This window comes from Perca fluviatilis, chromosome 21 (genome assembly GCF_010015445.1).
Source record: "Perca fluviatilis chromosome 21, GENO_Pfluv_1.0, whole genome shotgun sequence".
In the NCBI taxonomy this organism is placed as follows: Eukaryota; Metazoa; Chordata; class Actinopteri; order Perciformes; family Percidae; genus Perca; species Perca fluviatilis.
In genome coordinates, this window is record NC_053132.1 from 899488 (window position 1) to 920589 (window position 21102).

The 21102-nt window shown below is 40.2% G+C and overlaps 1 protein-coding gene and 1 pseudogene across 3 annotated transcripts; one reads left to right on the top strand and one right to left on the bottom strand.

Moving 5' to 3' along the window:
• The window catches only part of LOC120551563, a 93753-nt pseudogene that overhangs the window by 63655 nt on the left and 8996 nt on the right, over positions 1–21102 (bottom strand).
• Positions 1873–11855, top strand: LOC120551416 (microfibril-associated glycoprotein 4-like). Of its 3 annotated transcripts, XM_039788849.1 has the most exons (8): positions 1874–2104; positions 5604–5643; positions 5776–5876; positions 6028–6183; positions 6779–6817; positions 6961–7057; positions 7129–7296; positions 10478–11855. In XM_039788849.1, exons 3-8 carry the CDS (start codon positions 5871–5873, stop codon positions 10729–10731), a joined length of 720 nt encoding a protein of 239 aa, XP_039644783.1. In that variant the 5' UTR covers positions 1874–2104; positions 5604–5643; positions 5776–5870; the 3' UTR covers positions 10732–11855. The 3 variants fall into 3 exon arrangements, with proteins under 3 accessions (XP_039644784.1, XP_039644783.1, XP_039644782.1); XM_039788850.1 differs by lacking the exon at positions 5604–5643 and having other exon boundaries at positions 1873–2136; XM_039788848.1 differs by lacking the exon at positions 5604–5643.

Sequence of the window (21102 nt, forward strand, 5' to 3'; positions counted from 1 at the left end):
CCTCCACCACCCTTTATACATACAGAATATATGCAAATTACCATAAAATGACTAAATTACCTTGTGTACAGGACATTGAAAATATATATTATGACAATTTTACCTTAGTGTTGCAGTGTGACCTTCCTATTGGCTGTTGTGTGTGCTAACAGGCTAGGTAGGAGGGTATGGATTCTCTGTGCAAAAAGCACTGGAGTGATCAAGAGAAGATTGAGAGCAGCTGGCGAGAGACGAGACAGGAGTTGGAGTTCAAGAAGAAAGACGCGTTTCTGAATGTCACAACTGTGTTAAAGGTTTATTGTACTACATTACCCAGAAGCCTTAGAATGGCGGAAGCCCAGGAAGTGTGTTTGGCGCGATGAGCACGTAGCCTACATGTGTTGACAAGGCTGTTAAGATAATAAAGAGTTTTCATGAGTAAGCATGCTGCTGTGCCCAGTTTGTCGTACATAAGGAATAAACATAACAGCGACGGAGATTCCTTTTCCCCCATCCAGCTGTGGTAATGTTATTGTTTGCGTCTTTAAATGTCTATAAAGAGAACTGTCAATGGGGCACTAACAATAAGCAGCTAGAGACACAGAGGTTTGCCATGTAGAGAGAACTCTCAAAAAAGACTGCTGATTAAGCCGGGCCACATGCAAACTGCGGGTGAGCGCAGTATTTTCAGCAGTTTGTGCAACTTATGAAAAACAAGAGCAGAAAAACCAAAATGCTAAAATCCAAATGCTTGGTCAGTGTCTCTAAGCGACAGATACAACACAAAAATCCCCCTTTAGCGTCTGTATGGAACTCACTGCGCAGAGCAGCAGCTTCACAGCGGTGCTGTAAGATGACTTAGTATTAAGAGAGACAGCAGTAGACCGTAGTATGTAGAGACACAACAGTAGAGAGTAGTATTTAGAGAGACAACAGTAGAGAGTAGTATGTAGAGAGACAACAGTAGAGAGTAGTATTTAGAGAGACAACAGTAGAGAGTAGTATGTAGAGAGACAACAGTAGAGAGTAGTATGTAGAGAGACAACGGTAGAGAGTAGTATGTAGATAGTAGAGAGTAGTATGTAGAGAGACAGCAGTAGAGAGTAGTATGTAGAGAGACAGCAGTAGAGAGTAGTATGTAGAGAGACAACGGTAGAGAGTAGTATGTAGACAGTAGAGAGTAGTATGTAGAGAGACAGCAGTAGACCGTAGTATGTAGAGAGACAACAGTAGACCGTAGTATGTAGAGAGACAATGGTAGACCCTAGTATGTAGAGAGACAGCAGTAGAGAGTAGTATGTAGAGAGACAGCAGTAGAGAGTAGTATGTAGAGAGACAACAGTAGAGAGTAGTTTGTAGAGAGACAGCAGTAGAGAGTAGTATGTAGAGAGACAGCAGTAGAGAGTAGTATGTAGAGAGAAAGCAGTAGAGAGTAGTATGTAGAGAGACAGCAGTAGAGAGTAGTATGTAGAGAGACAACAGTAGACCCTAGTATGTAGAGAGACAGCAGTAGAGAGTAGTATGTAGAGAGACAAGAGTAGAGAGTAGTATGTAGAGAGACAGCAGTAGAGAGTAGTATTTAGAGAGACAACAGTAGAGAGTAGTATTTAGAGAGACAACAGGAGAGAGTAGTATGTAGAGAGACAATGGTAGAGAGTAGTATGTAGTGCTTATTCTGTTTAAAAGACAGCTGTTCATAAACTGGAAAATTACCAACATTATTATTAAGTTTAGGAGATTTCTGCAAAGAGGAGTACAGGCCCAAGGGGAAGAAGAGAGAAGGGGAACCGCCCTGTCCTCCCACTAACCTGATGTCTTCATCAGGTTAGTGGGAGGACAGGGCGGTTTCCCTTCTCTATTCTGTGTTTCCTAAGAAGTGCCGAGTTGTTTTTCCCGCGGTGTGTCAGAGTTGTCCCTCCATGGCAAATCTCTGCGCCTGCAGCTCCAGCTGTCAGAAGGTATGGCCAATCATTTTCCTTTGAAAAGGACTGCTTCTGTCCTGTCGGGCTCAGAGATCAGGGGCTTCCTCCGAGACTCAACAACCTGCAGACTGTCCTCAGAGACCGCCATCACATCCAGCAACCATCCAGCCAGCCAACCAATAACAGCAGGCAGACGCTTCTGGGTCAGTATCCAGTTCTCCGAGCCTCTCGCCAGGTCTGAACTCTCTGCTTGCTTTCTGTAAAAAACAAACATTTCACAGATTTCGCACTCTCTGCTTGCTTTAACTAACAAAGTTAATCATTTTCCTGCAAAAAAACTGGAAAAACATTATAAACAGTACAGTTTTACAACCTATTTTAAACTAAGTTAATATTAAAAATAGACGTTGAATTCGAGTAAAAGAACATGACCTGTAAATGTGAATAACTAAAACTTCCATTTATGTCTCTCTCTCTCTCTTCCTCCATCTCTCTCTCTCCCTCATCTTTCTCTCTCTCCCTCCATCTCTCTCAAATTCAAATTCAAAAGTAAAAAGAGTAAACTGAGGGGAGATGAACTCCAGATATTAGGTGGTGTTGTGCTGGTTGTCTCTCAGGCTGTGACATCACTCACATATCTCGCTGCTTCTACAGCGCTCACACTATTTTCTCCAAGTAGATGTTGCATTTTTGTCTGGGTGGTAAGTGTATCAAAATCTGGGAGTTTACATTTAATTTTGGTAAAGAACTGAGTTCTGATGTCAGTATATGTGTTACATTGAAGCAGGAAGTGTTGCTCTGTCTCCACCTGTCTCTGTGGACAGAGCTGACAGGCAGCCAGGTCTGTCTGTGGCGGCCGGTTTCCACAGCCAGACTGTGTCCCCTCAGCCTGGACCTGCTCAGAGTCTTTCTGAGTCTGTGGGCCTTGTCCCAGACTGTGTGCACTCAGCCTGGACCTGCTCAGAGTCTTTCTGAGTCTGTGGTCACATATGGTGCTCAAGTAGTCAGCTACTGTGTACTCTCGGTTTAGGGCTAGGTAACAATCCATTTGGCTTTGACGTTTAGTAGTGTCTTTCCAATAGGTCATGTATTTCTGTTTTTGTCTGCAGATGATTTGGTTTGTCCGGATGGTTTCGGGGGTGTCCTGAGGCTCTGGGGGCTGTGAGGTGAGGGAGCTGAGGGACAGGGCTAGCTGACTGAGGGGACTTTTCTCTATGTTTCTCTCTTGGTATTGTAGTGCTTTGTAGTGGAAACAATGCCGTGTTTTTATCTTCCCCTAATAAAAAAGGAAGCTTTTTGTCCTTAGTGTAGGTAGTGAAGCCTGGTATATGTTTTTCAAATTTTTGGAAATATTTGGTTCTTAAGTCTTCATATTTGGGAGATGTACGTAGGAAATGTAATTCTGTTTCGATATCCTGGTGGTAGTATATACAGACTCATTCCTCTCTTGGTCTCCACACTTTTAAATGTCGACCTCTTTCAATTTTCAGCTCATGGTCACTGATTCTGTGTTTTGTTAAAATTTGTATTTTTTTGTTTTGAGATATTCGGCCAGTTGGATATCTCTGTTCAGGGATTGATAACAGAGGAGTTTGTGTTGTATTTTATTTTCATGTTGCCATTGTTCTGTATACTCTTCTTTTAATTTAGTTTCAAATCTTTTGATTGAAGACTGAGGATTGTGTCTGTGGTGGCTCTGAGGCTCAGTGTACCTGTCTCTCTGTCTACCTGTCTGTTTACTACTGACTGTGTTTAGCTCAGTGTACCTCCAAGCCAGCTGGTCCAGGGGGCTTTGTATGCAATGGAATTTTTATCAGCTTGATTTAAATGCTGCCAAAATTTAATTGACCTTTTTTGGATTTGAATTTTCAGAGGGACTATACCAAGTTCTGCTCTGCATGCATTGTTTGGGGTGTTTGGGCGAACTTTTAGAATAATTTTACAGAATTCCAATTGTAATTTTTCAGTGGGACTTTTATCCCAGTTTTTAAATTCTGGTTTCGAAATCGGGCCCCAAAACTTCGCTTCCGTAAAGCATTATTGGTATTATCATAAAATTGTAGATTTTTAGCCAAATTCTTGCGAGGATATTTGTTTTTCCAAATTTGCATTTGATTGCATATAAAGCTCTCAGAGCTTTATTACATAGTGAAATATGACCAGATTGAAACTCCCTGATGCACTAATTTCAACCCCTAAGTAATTATATGAACCCTTTAGTTCTAGTCTGGTGTTGCCCAGAGTGAAGTTGTAACTCTGTCTATTTCCCCGAGATCTGGCTCTCCTCTGAAATACCATAACACTGGTCTTTTTCAGATTGACTGTCAGTACCCATTTCTGACAGTACTGCTCTATGTCGGACAGGCTCTGTTGTAAACCCTCTTCTGTTGGGGACAACAGAACCAGATCATCGGCATAGAGCAGGAACTTGATGTTGGTATCATGAAGTGTGAGACCTGGGACTGCAGATTGTTCCAACATCTGCTAGTTCATTGATGTAAATGTTAAACAGTGTTGGACTCAAACTGCATCCCTGTCTCACTCCACATCCTTGTTTGAAGAATTCTGTTCTTTTGGAGCCAATTTTTACTGCACATTTATTTTCTGTGTACAGTGATTTAATAGTGTCATAGACTTTACCCCCTATACCGCTTTCAATAAGTTTATAAAAAAGTCCATCATGCCATATCGAGTCAAATGCTTTTTTAAAGTCTATAAAACATGCAAATATTTTCCCATTTTTAATTTTGGTGTATTTTTTAATAAGGGTGTGCAGAGTGTAAATGTGGTCTGATGTACGATATTTCGGTAAAAAGCCAATTTAAATTTTTACTTAAGGCATTGTGCTTGGTAAGGAAGGACAGTATATTCTGGCATTAATAATACTGCAGAAAACCTTCCCCAGACTACTGTTCACACAAATGCCTCTGTAATTGTTAGGGTCCAATCTGTCGCCCTTTTTGAATATAGGGGTGATGAGTCCATGGTTCCAGATCTCAGGAAAATAACCAGACTCCAGAACCAGGTTGAACAGCTTGTGGAAGGTTGCCTGCAGTGTAGGGCTACTGTGCTTTAGCATCTCAGGGCAGATGTTGTCCACTCCATAAGTCTGTCCAGCCTTCAGTTGGCTCTGTATTTCTATTAGTGTTATTTCTGTATCTAGGGGGTTTTCAGCTCTCTCTCTCTGTCTCTCTCGCTCCATCTCTCTCTCTCCCTCCATCTTGCTCTCTCTTTCTGTCTCTCTCTCTCCCTGCCTCCATTTGTCTCTCTCTCCCTCCATCTCTCTCGCTCCCTTAATTTCCCTATCTCCCTCCATCCCTCTCTTGATCTCTGTCTGTCTGTCTCTCTGTTTGTCTCTCTCGCCCTCTCTCTCTGTCTCTCTCTCTCTCTCCCTCCATCTCTCCCTTCCTCTCTCTCCCTCCATCTCTCTCTCTGTCTGTTTGTCTCTCTCTGTCTCTCTCTCAAAAAATCAATGCGTATATTTACCACACACACAGACCCACAAACACACACATACACACACACACAGACATAAAAAAGGACTCTGATGAAGATGTAACTATACATCGAAACGTTAGTCACTGTTATGCACCTTAAGAAATAAAATCATCAAGTAGAAGACATCCGTGTTGGACCGGCAAATTTTTGCTATTTATTCTATTGTGTCCTGTCTTGGTTGCACCGGATTGTTGTGGTCTGCAGAAGCGCAGAGAACTCCCCCTTTTTTTCTTACATAAAAAAGGTATTTATAAAGGCCTTAGGCCGTCCTACACGTTATTGTAGAACCACTTTAATATGAATCTTCCTTGTATACAATATTTGTAGTAGGGGGTCCCTGCTCCATCTCTGTTTAGTAACTTATTAATCTTAACAGTATAAATAAGCGTGAGAGAGACACCAGAGACATCAGAGCGCTGAGACACACTGACATCAGGATCTTCATCAGATCACTTCTGCTGAAATCTGACCATGAAGGTAAGTTTACAACTTTATATATCTGATGGTTTGGCCCCAAATTTTGGACAGAGGAAGCAAAAGTCTTCAGCTTGCTTTACAGAGTATTCTAGCTGTGCATGAGAACAATACCAACTGAATAAACTAAATGAAAACATCTCTTCTGTTCCAGCTGGTATCAGTCATCCTCCTCCTGCTGGCTCCTCTGTTGATCAGCTGCCAGCAGCTCATTCTGCCGGTGGACTGCAGTGAGATTCATAATAATGACAACAGCCGCCCCAGTGGAGTGTACACCATCTATCCCATTGGAGCCACGTCTGCTGTCCAGGTACACTTCATCCTCTCTGGGACGCAGGTTGACCTTCAGATCAGGGCTTGGTATCACTTATGATTTCACAATTCGATTTGAATGAATTTTGATTCACAAGGTCTTGATTCAATGACATTTCTGATGTGATATCCGTCAGGTTAGGGGAATTTCAGTCACAATACCAGTTTATCTTTAATATAAAAGAGATTCTAAGAGAACTTCTGCTGTAAATTGTGAAAGCAAGAAGCAACCCTCAGCTATTTTTTTATAATGTAGCAGGTTAATGTTTACATTAAGAAATTACCACGAAAAATCACTTGTTGAGCCAAGATAGCCTATATCCAATAATACACAAATATACATTTGTATTAAATAACAAAGAAAACAGCTTTCCAGTCAAGTTAAAATGATTCGTTACCAAAGACAGAGCAGAGAGCGACAGCGTTGGTGCTGAACAGGCCAATAGTTACTGCTAAATAAATGAATATAGGCTATGTTGTCTCCTATGTGTTAATTCTGGTTGGGCTGGTGAAGAAGTAGAACTGATTTAAGTACATTTGGATACAGTTTTAGTTAAAGGATCACATTAACTAATACCTGTGTTTGTGTGTAGGTGTACTGTGACATGGGTTCACAAGGAGGACGGTGGACGGTGAGTATTTTAACAGAAGTCAACACTTCCTGTAGTTCCTTCACAATAAATCACATTCCAGTAAAATCCCTGTTGTCTGGAAACATGAGCTGTCAGATATCTTGTGTGTTTAGCTAGTTAACCCCCCATCCTGTCCCCCCCAGGTGTTCCAGAGGAGGATGGACGGCACGGTGAACTTCTACAGGGGCTGGGATCAATACAAGACCGGCTTTGGTATCGCTGCTGGAGAGTACTGGCTCGGTGAGAAATGAAACCAAACTAACAGTCATGACTTCATGAAACTGTTTCTAAATGTTTATGTTTGTTTTCAGGTCTGGAGTCTCTCTACCACCTGACTCAGAGGAAACGATACGAGCTGCTGGTCGACATGGAGGACTTTGAAGGAAACAAAGTGTTTGCTCGTTACTCCTCGTTCTCCATCGACGCTGAGTCCTCCGGATACACACTGCATGTTTCTGGATTCACTGATGGAGGAGCAGGTGAGATTTCCACATTAAGGACGAGAATTTCTGCCATTAATGTTGTGGAGTGTGACATTGGTTCATGCTACATACTTGTCCCTAAACAACTAAACAAAGAGTTAAACGAGTTGCTGAGAAATCAAATCAGTTCTCTGTTTACATTTCATGAATCACATGACAGGTTTCATATTTGTATCTAATTCTGTTTTAATGAAGAAATTTAAGAGCAAACAAACATTGTCAATGATTTAAGTGTTCATCAGTTTTAGTGTTGGGTACCATATTATGAACATTTTATGGTACCGACCGAATTACGGCGGTAATACGGATGACCGATTCACATTAAATCAAACGGTGCCAAATTTCTGTACCTGAAAGCACGTAAGCTCAACCTTGTCCGTCCACCTTGTCCGTCCTTCCTCTGTACGACTCTTTGTTCAAGGGAGTCATGTCAATGCTGATAAAGTGGTCGCAAGTGCAGTTACACTTTTCAAAACTCTACGCAGCAATATAATATAATGGTGAGGGGAAACGGGTCGCGGTGTGGTTAAATTTCCTCTGAGACAGACAGGCAGAACAGGGTTCTCTATGCCCTGGTGACTGACTGACAGGCTGGAGGTTGTAAGGCAACGTTATGTTTCTATACAGGTAGCACATTTCAGTAAAAAGGCAATTCACAAAAAATTAATTTAAACATTCATGAAAAATAAATATTAAAAAGGCTAAAATAGAATAAGATAAAAAGAATAAAAGTTAGAGTGTAGTTAAGAAATTAATAAATATTTGATTTAATAGGTTGTAGGGACGGGAGAGGGAAAAGTTTATTTTGTGTGGAGTGTAAAATGTTTTTAATAAATAACAAAATGTTCAGAGTAAATAGGATGAATAGGTTTGGAATTATGTTTATATCTGAAATGTTTATTCTATTATGGCTTGAGGGTAAGGGGGAGGTACCGAAAAAAGTGTTATAGATGACTCAATCTGTAATTATTTAATTAAATATATATACCATAATAGCCATTAAACGCAGTGTTTGGAAGGATACTTTCAAAACCTATTCCGTTACAGAATACAGAATACATGCCATAAAATGTAATTTGTAATGTATTCCGTTACATTGCTCAATCTGAGTAACATATTCTGAATACTTGGATTGCTTTCACATGTAATTCCATTTTATAAGTGTAGGAATGCAGAAATCAAATGCTGCTTACTAAACAGGCCTATTCTGGTGTGTTCTTCTGTTCCAACTGGCTGAATGTGTTAGGCCCAAGTCTCCCTGAAAGTGCAATATATTATAATTTGCTGTAGAGGAACACAGACTATAGGGGGTATGTTTATGCAAAAGATGTTTTGCTTGGTTAAAAAAGAGAAGACTTGACCAATTTTCCCTTTTCAGTTTCTTCATTTACTCAGTCTTAAAAGTGGGAAAATTGCCAAACATAAAATTTTCTGTTTCTGTACAGAATTTGCTATTACATCTAAAAAGAATTCTACTGAGCGACTAAATGCATAGGTGTTGCAACGTATCACCTTAAAATAAAAAAACACCAAAAGGAAACATTTTCCCTTACCCTTTACCTGATTCTACAGGAAAAAAACATAAGGATGATATGAAACCTTCCATAAAAAATGTCAAGATTGGTACAGCTGACTATATTCACATTAATGTTCTTTCATTAAGAATGACACACTGATAACAGCCCATCAAAAATAAAACAACTCAAACTGAATGTGATGATGGCAAAATAATATTATTTTTTTAAACTATGCCACCAAATATCATTTTACCCACATGAAACAATGTTATATTGAAAAACCAACATTACTTCTTGGTAATGTAACAACAAAGGCTAGCAGCAAAAACCGTTCCAAAATGTCAGTTGTACATGACATAGGGTGAAAAACTATTTTTCTGCAAACATTTGCAGTAGGCATGTAAGGTGTTGATTTTATATGAATGTCAGGTAAAAAAAAGACAACAATTGGTTTTACAAGAATAATGAGGTTTTCAATTTACATGCATTGAATATCATATTGTTTATATTATTTCAAATGTTTTGCCTAAAGGACACTCACAATTCCTTTGGCTGTAGCAGCAGTACAAGGACAGGAATGTACAACAACAAAAAGGATCAGGATGCTGCAAATGTTGGTATAATATAAAAATGGCTGGTGGATTTAAGACAAAAACATTTTTTTTTATTGGATTAATCAAATTTGAACATATGTGTCAGTGGCTTGTTGATCTTTACATTGTTAGTTCATTTCCTAACCTGGCCTGGGCTGGTTAAACAGTCTACTTCTCTACCTACAGTAAGTATTATTAAATAATACAACTACTGAACTAACAACACTGGACTGGTGACGTTTAACCAGTGTTGGGGAGTAACGGAATACATGTACCGGTGTTACCTATTCAGAACACAAATTATGAGTAACTGTATTCCGTTACAGTTACAATTTAAATAGTTGGTATTTACAGTTACATTGTTAAAATCAATGTTCATACGGTTTGATAAAGTACTTATTGGACTTTAACTTATCATTGCACTTACAATAAAGTAGCTGTCCTCAATTTAGGTCATCCTGTACATCTCATCTCACATGTGTGTGTGTGTGTGTGTGTGTGTGTGTGTGTGTGTGTGTGTGTGTGTGTCCTGCCCGCTGCAGAGAGCCAACAGGATTTAAACAGCAGCACATTTCAGCGACTTTAGAGTGAAAGCGTTACAGCGTACATTGATGTTTAAATGTACGTTTTGTTGGTAAATGAGAGATGTTCGAGTTACACACATCACGTCTTCATATCGGAAACAAGATCTCTCTCACCCCCTCTTGGTCATTGGCTCTCAGAGTCATACATAAACTTGTGAAACAGAAGTATCTTCATGTAATCCATTGATTTCAACAATGTAACTGTATTCTAAATACCAACTATTTAAATTGTAACTGTAACGGAATACAGTTACTCATAATTTGTATTCTGAATAGGTAACACCGGTATTCCGTTACTCCCCAACACTGGTTAAACATCACCAGTCCAGTGTTGTTAGTTCAATAGTTGTATTATTTAGTAATACTTACTATAGGTAGAGAAGTAGACTGTGGTATTTACTGGAGTAAATACACTCCAAAAATATATATCATTGTTATTGTTATATCTTAATGTTCTGATTATACACTTGTTGTGTTTCTGTAGGAGACGCCCTGAGTTATCAAAACGGACAGAAGTTCTCCACCTTCGACAAAGACCAGGACTCCTCTCCTACGAACTGTGCCAGATCATACCTGGGTGGGTTCTGGTACAACGACTGTCACTATACAAATCCAAACGGTGTTTATCGTTGGGGGTTTGACAGCACTCTCTTTGCTGTTGGAGTGGAGTGGAGACCCTGGAAAGGTCTTAACTACTCCCTGAAGGTCATCAGCATGAAGATCCATCCTCTGGTGTAGTTCTCCAGGACCAACGTACAGCAGAATATCAGCTCATCTCTTGTGATTTATTTCTCTCATTAATCATATCTTATTTTCCTGAAACTGGGCACCAGCACAAGAAAACCAACTGATGTTTGTAAATCTTGTTACTAGGGTTGGGTACTGAAACGCTGTGCCAATAGGGCACCGGTTCCAACGTAAACGGTAGTAACGAGACCAAATAACAACGAAAATTTCGGTGCCTGACAATTTTTTTTCAGAAGACACGCTGTACGGGGCACTAAGTTACCGTTAGCTAGTAGCTGTATTAAACCCAATGGTTAAATTGCTAACAGCTAACGTTAAGCGGTGTAAAGTGTGACTGTATTATCCTGTAGAGGATCCCGACACCGGGACGTAACAGTCTGTCTGCAGCCGCCGCTGTCGGAAAAACAACACAGACGGTGCGTTCACTTGAAACTCACCTCGCCAGCATCATGCTGCATTCAAAGTTATTGTTAATTACCCTTTTCCCATCTGGTGCTTGTTTTAGTTGTTTACCAGAAATTTACTGCTGAAATAAGTCATTGTTATAAGTTATTGTTATTACATTATTAATCAATCATTTAATTTCGACCAAATGGCCTTAGCAACAAGCTGTTCTTTAATGTCGCCAACTGTTGTTTTGTGCTCCTTTTTTATTATTTGATATTATTTACATTATAAATATATTATATATATAGTATTTCAGTTCAGGCACCGTTTAGGAACCAGCACCATTTTAAAAGTATCGTTTTAGCACCGGTATCGGAAAAAACCCAAAAGATACCCAACCCTACTTGTTACAGTCTGTGGTGGTTTAAATCAGTCTCAGCTCGCTGCAACGTGGAAGAAAAGTCAGATGTGTCTCCAGTTGGGCGGCTGCAGCAGGAAAGTAGGGCCCATAATCTTTAAATGGAAACACATATGTAGTCTGATCAGCTGTTAATCACTGCATGAACTGATAACACGAGTCTAAAAGAGAGAAAGAAGTAAAGAAAATGAAAAGTATAAAAAGATCTTTGTAGTTCAGGACAGCCAGTTGATGTTTGGTGGAGGTTTGAAACTCTAATGTGAATCTTTATCTGCTGTACGGTGACAATAAATAAGAAGCTGAGCATTAAGATGATCTGATGTCTTCACTTTGTCTTCTATGGAGGATACTTTTTTTCATGATTAAAATTAGTAGCCAAAAGAGAATATGCAAAGATATAAAATTATAGACATTATAATTAAAAGTCAAAAAACAAAGTTAAAATGATAATTTGAACTAAATTCAATGTTAGTTTTTAATTTTAAATTTAATCTTTCTTTCTTTAATTTTCAAATTGTCATTTTAACTTTTTAACTTTGCTCTTTCAAATTGTTTCTTTTCAGACGGACACACTCACACACTCACACACACACACAAACACACACTCACACTCACACACACACATTCACACACACACACAAAGACACAGACACACACGCACACACACACTCACACACATACACACACAGACAGACACACACACAGACACACATCATGTCAGATTACTAAAATATGACTGATTATAATTAAATAAAATCATAAAGATGTTGCTGAAAATATACTAGTTAGAATCCTTAAATATAACTGATAATAGTTTTAGTAAAATATTGTAAAAATAATACCGCTTAAACTGTTGAAAAAAAAAAAAATGTTTTGAGATGGTGAATTGAAGTCTTAGGTGCTGAAGCCTCTCTTGTGAAAAAAAAAAAGGACCGGAAGTGGTTTTTCTTTAGGATTTTATTTTGGATTAAATAACCGAAAGCTTTTATTTATTTAATGTCAACTTGACGTGGGTGTTTCGGCTTTTGAAGCCAAATAAAGTCAAACTGATGCCAGGGGCGGAGCCAGACGATATAAACATTCGGGACTTAGCCCAAACCTAGGGGGGTCCGGGGGCATGGTCCCCCTTTGGAGATTTTTTTCCCAATTACGTCAGCTAAATGCACTATTTTTCAGGCTGTTTGAGATAATAGAATGCAAAAGGATGCATAGGAATAGGAGTGTTTAATTAATATTATTATTAGTGTTTTTGTTATTATTAATAATTGCTCAGATTTACACAACAAAAGTTTTGACACATGGAACTGACAATTCAACCAAATACAAAGTATTTATTCAATTTCCGCATGGTGAATTATGATGTGGGGGTATGGGGGTCCTCCCCATAACATTTTGAGCATTAAACACTTCATTTCCTGCATTCTGGTGAATTTGTATGCACCTATTTATACCTTTTTCTGAATAAATTGATGCTGGAAATCTTTATGTAAAAGGTAAACATAGATTATAATCCAAATATAAAAACATAATGGAATATATGGAAGTAAGGCTCTCAGGCATTCTGTATTGCTTTCATCTATTTATTCTTCTGTAGATCAGCTTTTCTAATTCTATCTGAGTCAGCACACATGTAGCCTAGAATCATTTACTCTTCCCTTTTCTTTTGCATCTTTTGTTGAGGAAGTAACCTCCTTAAATGTGCATGTGACAATTATTCACATCAATGATAAATTAATTCATTTTAATGAAGTAATAAAGCCCTGGACTGTAATATTTCAGATTTGTTTGAGCAAGATTTCTGATTCATGTCCAAAACTTTGTGCACATTCAAAATATATCTGTGTTCTCTGAGTTTTGGAGGAGTCGTGATATTTTGAGAAAAATAAAGTTATAATAGTCAATATATTTCACAAAATAATCTACCTGCACCATAATCTGCTGTGCATTACGTGATTGCTCTGCTGATACGGTAGATCTCAGACCATCTGACAGACTCAGAGCCCAGTTTGGGTCACTGGTCTCTGAATGAGCGAATATTTAGTGTCTGTACGCTGCTCTTTGCTTTTTTTTCATTGGTTGTTGTGTTAAATCTTATTAGCTATTGTGTAGCCCCTTTCTGTTTTTTGATTGGCTGATAAGTGGCAGGCTCGACTAAGAACTCCAGGGGAGACACGCTTAATTCCTGCCGGTTCCATAGTGAGAGAGGCGCGCCAGAGACATTTTGGGCGCTGCGGCATATTCAATTTATTTTAAATAGTTTTTCCACGTGAGAAATACAATGTGTGGTGGGAGTGCGTGACAAAAGACCGAAATGAGTGACTGTCACGCTCAATTCGTGACACTTGAGAGCCTCTTGAGATTCTCTTAATGTATGGCACACATTTGTGGTCATGCCACATGTGTAGATGTTTACTGAACCTTGTCCATTACCTCAATGTATCTTTTATTTAGCTTAAACCGTCCTGCAGCATATTCATCTACAAGCCGAGGTAGCATACGTGAGAAATAAAAACCTCTCAATCGCTTGACTTGCTCCCTCACAAATGCCTCATCATACTGCACTGTAAGGGAAACTTGCTCTTTGGGTGTCCAGATCAAAAGTGTAGCAGATTTTAGACCTGTGCAAAACATTGTAAGCTGTATTTGCATGTAATATCCCCTACTGCCAGTTTTCTGCAACTGCAGCCCTCCATCTACTAGTTTGACATCACTGCATTTCTGAGTAAGCTGTTCAGTGAGTGAGGGCTGGGTTGGCACTGGACATTTTACTTCCAGTAGCAGACATGAGTCAATGACCCCATCAGGACTGGCAGAGAGCCATGGTTCCTGGACACTTACAACAGTGCCCCTGTGAGTAATGCTCATGCCCTCTTCTTTTAGCTCTTGGCAAGCTCTACATTTGTTTGCTTTACCATAGTTAGTTGCATAGTTACCACGAAATGAGGGGTATATGTGCTCATATAGAAATTTTTGTCACTGCTTGTGGTTGCATGGATGGGAACCTTTTTGGCAGAACTTGCTGTAAGTCTGATTTTCTATAATTGTGCCACAAATCAGAGGCACTTTGCTCTCTTGTTTCTAATTCTAATTGAGCTGCTTGGGCATCACTAACTTCAACGTATGCCTGGTAGAATGCCTTGCATGAGTTACCGCTAAGCTCATAATTGTGTGTCTGATGTGGCTGAAGAATCTTGTCATCAACTGCACTGTAACTAGTGCTAGGGTTTTCTGCTGATGGTGAGGCATTATAACACTTCCCGAGTAAATTGTTCTTCAGGACAAAAAGTGGTTGGATTGGGGCTTTGTCCACACTGTCTCTGAAGTCTTTGTGTGACACATGATGTGGTGTATTTGGGAGTGGTTGACTCAGCTACAGCCCTACAGTTACTGTATTGCTGTTCTGTTGTGGTGCCTGAAGTTTATCTGACTCAGACGTTTAGGCTCAAGGTTCTTTGATGTTCCTGCAGTCCACCTGTGCTGCTCATCTGTACATGCAAGCCCTGCCTTTCCACCAATCACTGCATTTTGCACCACCTGTCATTGTTATTTATCCACTTACTATTAACATTACTATTAAACATGAACATAAGTATATCAAATTACAAGTGTAAAAGTACATTTAGTCAAGTACTGTGCTTATGTACTTTTTTATTTTTACCTTCCACAGAATAGCTGCTGCATGGCTACATGACTTCCCTAACCCGGCAATGCAAGAGCAGCCGACCTGTCTCAATGACTTCACTTTCCCTCAGCATCACCCATGCTGTATGTTTGGCTTCATTGACACTCTGACTGGGCTCTACTGCTGCCTTCAGAAATATAAAGCCCCTGTGTTTCTTCAACAATACTGTGCCTATTTTGTTACTATGCAAGTAAGTATATGCTTCTGTGCTTTTATAATTACGCAATTCTTCGCCATCAACACCTTCGGAAAATAAAAGGTAATTAACGACGTCAATGTAGCTAACATCGGGCCATTGCTTCACGTCATCTGGCCACTCCGTCAGGAGGGATGGATGAGGGACTGTTACGGTCTTGTCGTCACGACTTGTTAAAACATCCATGGTGTGTATCCACCTTCGTTTTTTGTCCATTTGTGCTTCATCCATGGTGAAACACCGGCTTTTACAGCGAACAAGCTAGAGAGCTACAAGCTATCAAACGTACACAAGCTTCGAACCGGAAAAGGACAACCGACTTCTGGTTCAAACCCGCTATGAATCATGGGTAAATTCGCTAACCCGGAAAAAGGTGGATTACGTTAACATTTCTCTCTGTCCGCAGCAAGGTGTGTGTGTGTCTCTGTGTGTGTGTGTGTGTGTGTGTGTGTGTGTGTGTGTGTGTGTGTGTGTGTGTGTGTGTGTGTGTGTGTGTGTATGTGTCTATGTGTGTGTCTGTCTGCGTGCGTTTTTATAACTGGTGGGGTCCAAGACCTGAAATATCACTTACCCCATGGGGACCACTTTTCCCCGTGGGGACCGAAACTCGGTTCCCACAGGCACAAGCATTGCAATCAACAGAAAACAGCCTGCTGATGTGCCTGATGCAGTTTTCTTGAAAAAAAGAAAATGGTCCCCATGGAGTTCATTTTCAGGACTTTGTGTGGGCACCTAGTGGTCAGAGATGGTATTGCGGTGTGTGAATTTGCACTGGTGTGGTCATTTTCCTGACACAGACACACACACACAGACAGACACACACACAGACACACACAAACACACACATAGACACACACACACACACACACAGACAGACACACACACGGAAAGACAGACAGACAGACACACACACACACAGACAGACAGACAGACAGACAGACAGACAGACAGACACACATACACAGACAGACAGACAGACAGACAGACAGACAAACACACATACACACACACGCACACAGACAGACACACACACACACACACACACATTTCTTCAAACGACCACATCGATCATTTGTCTCAACCTTTCGACACATTGATTAATTTTGGTTTAAGCAACAAAAGTGCTTGATTATGTAAATGTAACTATCATGTGACTGGTGGTCGCCTTATTTCGTAAGAAATCAAACGAACCCATTCGTGAGAATGCGTTGTTGCACACAAAGTGTATAGAAACCAGGGACGTGACCCGAGCATTTAAGTGGTCAAAGGGTGAAAGTGTAATGGAAACATACCAAGAATAGATTACAGTTGAATAGGGAAGTACCGAAAAGAGGAACCTGTCCTAAGACTGAACTTATGTCCTGGGTCAACCCAGATTCGATCCGTCTTGCACAAGTGTTTCCAAGGATACATGGAGTTGTTTTTCCTTTAAAATGACCAGATTGTCCTTACTTAATACTTCATGCATTGCAATCTAACTGTGATAAATGTATGTTACCTGGGCAGATTACAGAAGTACAACTTTGAAACTCAACGCATATTCACGAACTGGTTCATACAATATTGCACGAAATTTCATGCACACCAATTCGTATGATATCCAATGAAATCAGGCAACCGCCAGCGCTGCAGAGGTCTGTCAAGCCGTCGGGTTCGTATCAGCAGCCCGTGCTAGTTGAGTTTAGCCGACAAAAGGTGACGGTGAGACTAAAGTGGTAGCAGCTAGCTGTAGCTGTTTGCAGGTTCGGTAAACATTTCCATGGTAAGTGCAAGCTCCACCAATCAGAGTCACTGCTTTCACTCTTTGGATTGTAGGTAATGTAGTACTTCTCCACATAGTCATGGGTGTCGGAACCACTGTATGATCACTTGGTACACTCCACTTGGCTCAGAGTCCATATAAATTAAACTAATTCTGTATATTCACTACTCATGTCTGCTGCTGCTCTCCCACGACACAGCAAGGTAAACAAAGCATCTTGGCATATGTGCTGCTCAGGCTGTGAACTCGCATACTGTCACTTAACAAGCTGGGATTTAAGTAAATGTTGATAATTTTTTCGCCTGTTGCTTTTAAAGGCATCATGTACAGTAGTCTTTGTTGCAGTATTGAATTACAGTTGCACTAGTCTCATGTCCAGCCCTTCCTCCACAGCACTGCAGAGGAAATGCTGTGGATCAGAGAAAAAACGTGCTCTGGTTTATTGGCATTTCTTTAACCAGACCCAGTGCTAACCAATCACGGTGCTTAAAAGCGGCAGACGTAGCACGGTGCCTCTGCTAAATAGCGCCGTGAAGGAACTTGTTTTGGTGGAACGTAACGTTCAAAGTAGTTTTAGTCTTGCAACAGAAACTCAGATTGGACAGATAGTCTAGCTAGCTGTCTGGATTTCCTACAGAGATCTGAGGAGCAGTCAACCATAGTTAACCCAAAGAAAGAGGAAGAGGACGGACATCCGGCCGAAATGAGGGACATCCGGCAGAATTTCTTGTAACACCGGAGCAATCCTGGAAGGGGAACGTCGTCGATATAGATTAGTGTTGCACTTTTACTGAGTTGTTATAACGTTAACAGTCATCTGATGTTTTTGCTAGCTGAACTAGTTAGTAACAGTCAATCAAACAGTGTTAGCAGCTCTTTGAATCCAACACAGGCAGTATACTGATCGTTAGGGCTTGGTATCCGTTTAGCAATACCTTTACCTTATCAACTGAAATAACTCAATCAAAACTCCTCCAGTCAAACGATACATGCATTTGATTATCACTGTATCTAGATCTACATTTTGTTTTGTTTTGTTTGCGAAACAATGATTTTTAATTTTTTTTGATTTTTTGTGGGTTTTTTTGAGTTTTTAAATATGAATATTAGCTCATAAATTCTTTAGATAGTGTGTTTTTAGTTTAGTTGTTAAACATTATTTTTTTTACTTTTTTGTGGTGTTTTTTATTTTTCACTACCCTTTATTGTTTGATATTTTTTACAAGTTAGGTTAAGAGGTTTTTTTTTTTTTTTACAAAAAAAAAAAAATTTTTTTTTTTTTTTGTTTGTTGGTTTGGGGGAGGGTGGGGGGGCGCCTTTCCTTCCTTTGTTCTGTTTTTTTTTTGGGGTTTTTTTTTTTTTTGTTTTGTGTTGTTTGGGGTGTTGTGTGTAGGTGTGTGGGGGTGGGGTGTGTGTTGGGGGGAAAAAAAAGTGTTTGTTGGGGGGGAGGGGGGATGGGTGGTTTTTAAAACACAAAGAGAAACTAAGAGAGGAGGGGAAGAGACAGGGGAAAAGAACAACCACACACCCCAAAAAAACAAAACACACACCACCACAACACCTACATAAAAAATATAAATTACATATTATAAAAAGAAATTAATTTTTTTTATGAGAATTTAAAATATATATAGAGAAACTTTTTTTAGAGGTTGAAAAGGGGGAGAGGGGGGGGGGGGGTGTACTCTATGCAAAAGCACTGGATTGATCAAGAGAAATTGAGAGCAGCTGGCGAGGGCGAGAACAGGAGTTGGGGTTTAAGAAGAAAGACGTTTCTGAATGAACTGTGTTAAAGGTTTATTGTACTACATTACCCAGAAGCCTTAGAATGGCGGAAGCCCAGGAAGTGGGGAGTGTGTTTGGCGCGATGAGCACGTAGCCTACATGTGTTGACAAGGCTGTTAAGATAATAAAGAGTTTTCATGAGTAAGCATGCTGCTGTGCCCAGTTTGTCGTACATAAGGAATAAACATAACAGCGACGGAGATCCTTTTCCCCCATCCAGCTGTGGTAATGTTATTGTTTGCGTCTTTAAATGTCTATAAAGAGAACTCTCAATGGGGCACCAACAATAAGCAGCTAGAGACACAGAGGTTTGCCATGTAGGGAGAACTCTCAAAAAGACTGCTGATTAAGCCGGGCCACATGAAAACTGCGGGTGAGCGCAGTATTTTCAGCAGTTTGTGCAACTTATGAAAAACATGAGCAGAAAAACCAAAATGCTAAAATCCAAATGCTTGGTCAGTGTCTCTAAGCGACAGATACAACACAAAAATCCCCCTTTAGCGTCTGTATGGAGCTCACTGCGCAGAGCAGCAGCTTCACCGCGGTGCTGTAAGATGACTTAGTATTAAGAGAGACAGCAGTAGACCGTAGTATGTAGAGAGACAGCAGTAGAGAGTAGTATGTAGAGAGACAGCAGGAGAGAGTAGTATGTAGAGAGACAACAGTAGAGAGTAGTATGTAGAGAGACAGCAGGAGAGAGTAGTATGTAGAGAGACAGCAGGAGAGAGTAGTATGTAGAGAGACAACAGTAGAGAGTAGTATGTAGAGAGACAGCAGTAGAGAGTAGTATGTAGAGAGACAGCAGGAGAGAGTAGTATGTAGAGACAGCAGGAGAGAGGTAGTATGTCAGAGAGACAACAGTAGAGTGAGTATGTAGAGAGACAGCAGTAGAGAGTAGTATGTAGAGAGACAGCAGTAGAGAGTAGTATGTAGAGAGACAGCAGTAGACCCTAGTATGTAGAGAGACAGCAGTAGAGAGTAGTATGTAGAAAGACAACAGTAGAGAGTAGTATGTAGAGAGACAGCAGTAGACCCTAGTATGAAGAGAGACAGCAGTAGAGAGTAGTATGTACAGAGACAACAGTAAGAGTGGTATGTAGGAGACAACAGTGGGGAGAGTATGTACAGAGACAATAGAAGTGAGTGGTATGTAGAGAGAACAGCAGTAGACCGTAAGGTATGTAGAGAGACAGCAGTAGACCCTGAGTATGAAGAGAGAGACAGCAGTAGAGAGTGAGTATATGTACAGAGACAACAGTAGAGAGTGAAGGTATGTAAGAGAGACAACAGTTAGAGAGTGAAAGGTATGTAGAGAGAGACAGCGAGTAAGAGAGTGGTATGTGCAGTTATAACAGCAGAAAGTGAGTATGTGAGAGACAACAGTAGAGTGTATGTACAGAGACAACAGTGAGAGTGAGTTTGTAGAGAGGACAACAGTAGGGAGTGGTATGTAGAGAGAAAGCGGTGAGAGTGGTATGTGAGAGGAACAGCAGTAGAGAGTGGTATTTAGAGAACAACAGTAGAGTGAGTATTGGGCACAGTTGGCCGTGAGTTTTGGAGACAGCAGTAAAGTGGTATGTAGAGAACGGAGGGGTAGAGAGAGACAACAGGTGGTGTAGAGGACACGAAGTGGTAGGACACAGTAGGGGAGGAACAACAGTGACGTGGTATGAGAGACAGCAGTAGAGATTAGGTATGTAGAGAGACAAAGGGAGGCGGTGGTATTTAGAGACAACAGTAGACGTGAGTATTTAGAGAGAGACAACAGTATGGGAAGTTAGGTATGTAGAAAGAGACAGCAGAGAGAGTAGTATCTAGAGACAGCAGTAGACGTGAGTATTTAGAGAAGACTAAACAGTGAAGTAGTTTGTAAGAGACACAGTAGAGAGTGGTATGTGGAAGCAGTAGAGAGTTGTATTTAGAGACAGCAGTAGAAGTGAGTATTTAGAGACACAAAGTAAGACCGTAGTATTTAGAGCGAACAGTAAGAGAGTAGGTAATGTAGAGCAGGTAGGGCATTAGTATTGTGGAGACAACAGTGAACTCGTGGTATTTAGAGGACAACAGTAGAGTGAGTGATGTAGAGGAACAGCAGTAAGAGTGAGTATAGTAGAGACAACGGTAGAAAAGGT

Excerpts from the sequence above, each read along its gene's own strand:
- LOC120551416 (XM_039788850.1), top strand. Across the intron at positions 6,184-6,778 it reads GAGCCACGTCTGCTGTCCAG|GTGTACTGTGACATGGGTTC; the intron begins GTACACTTCATC and ends GTTTGTGTGTAG. Across the intron at positions 6,818-6,960 it reads CACAAGGAGGACGGTGGACG|GTGTTCCAGAGGAGGATGGA; the intron begins GTGAGTATTTTA and ends TGTCCCCCCCAG.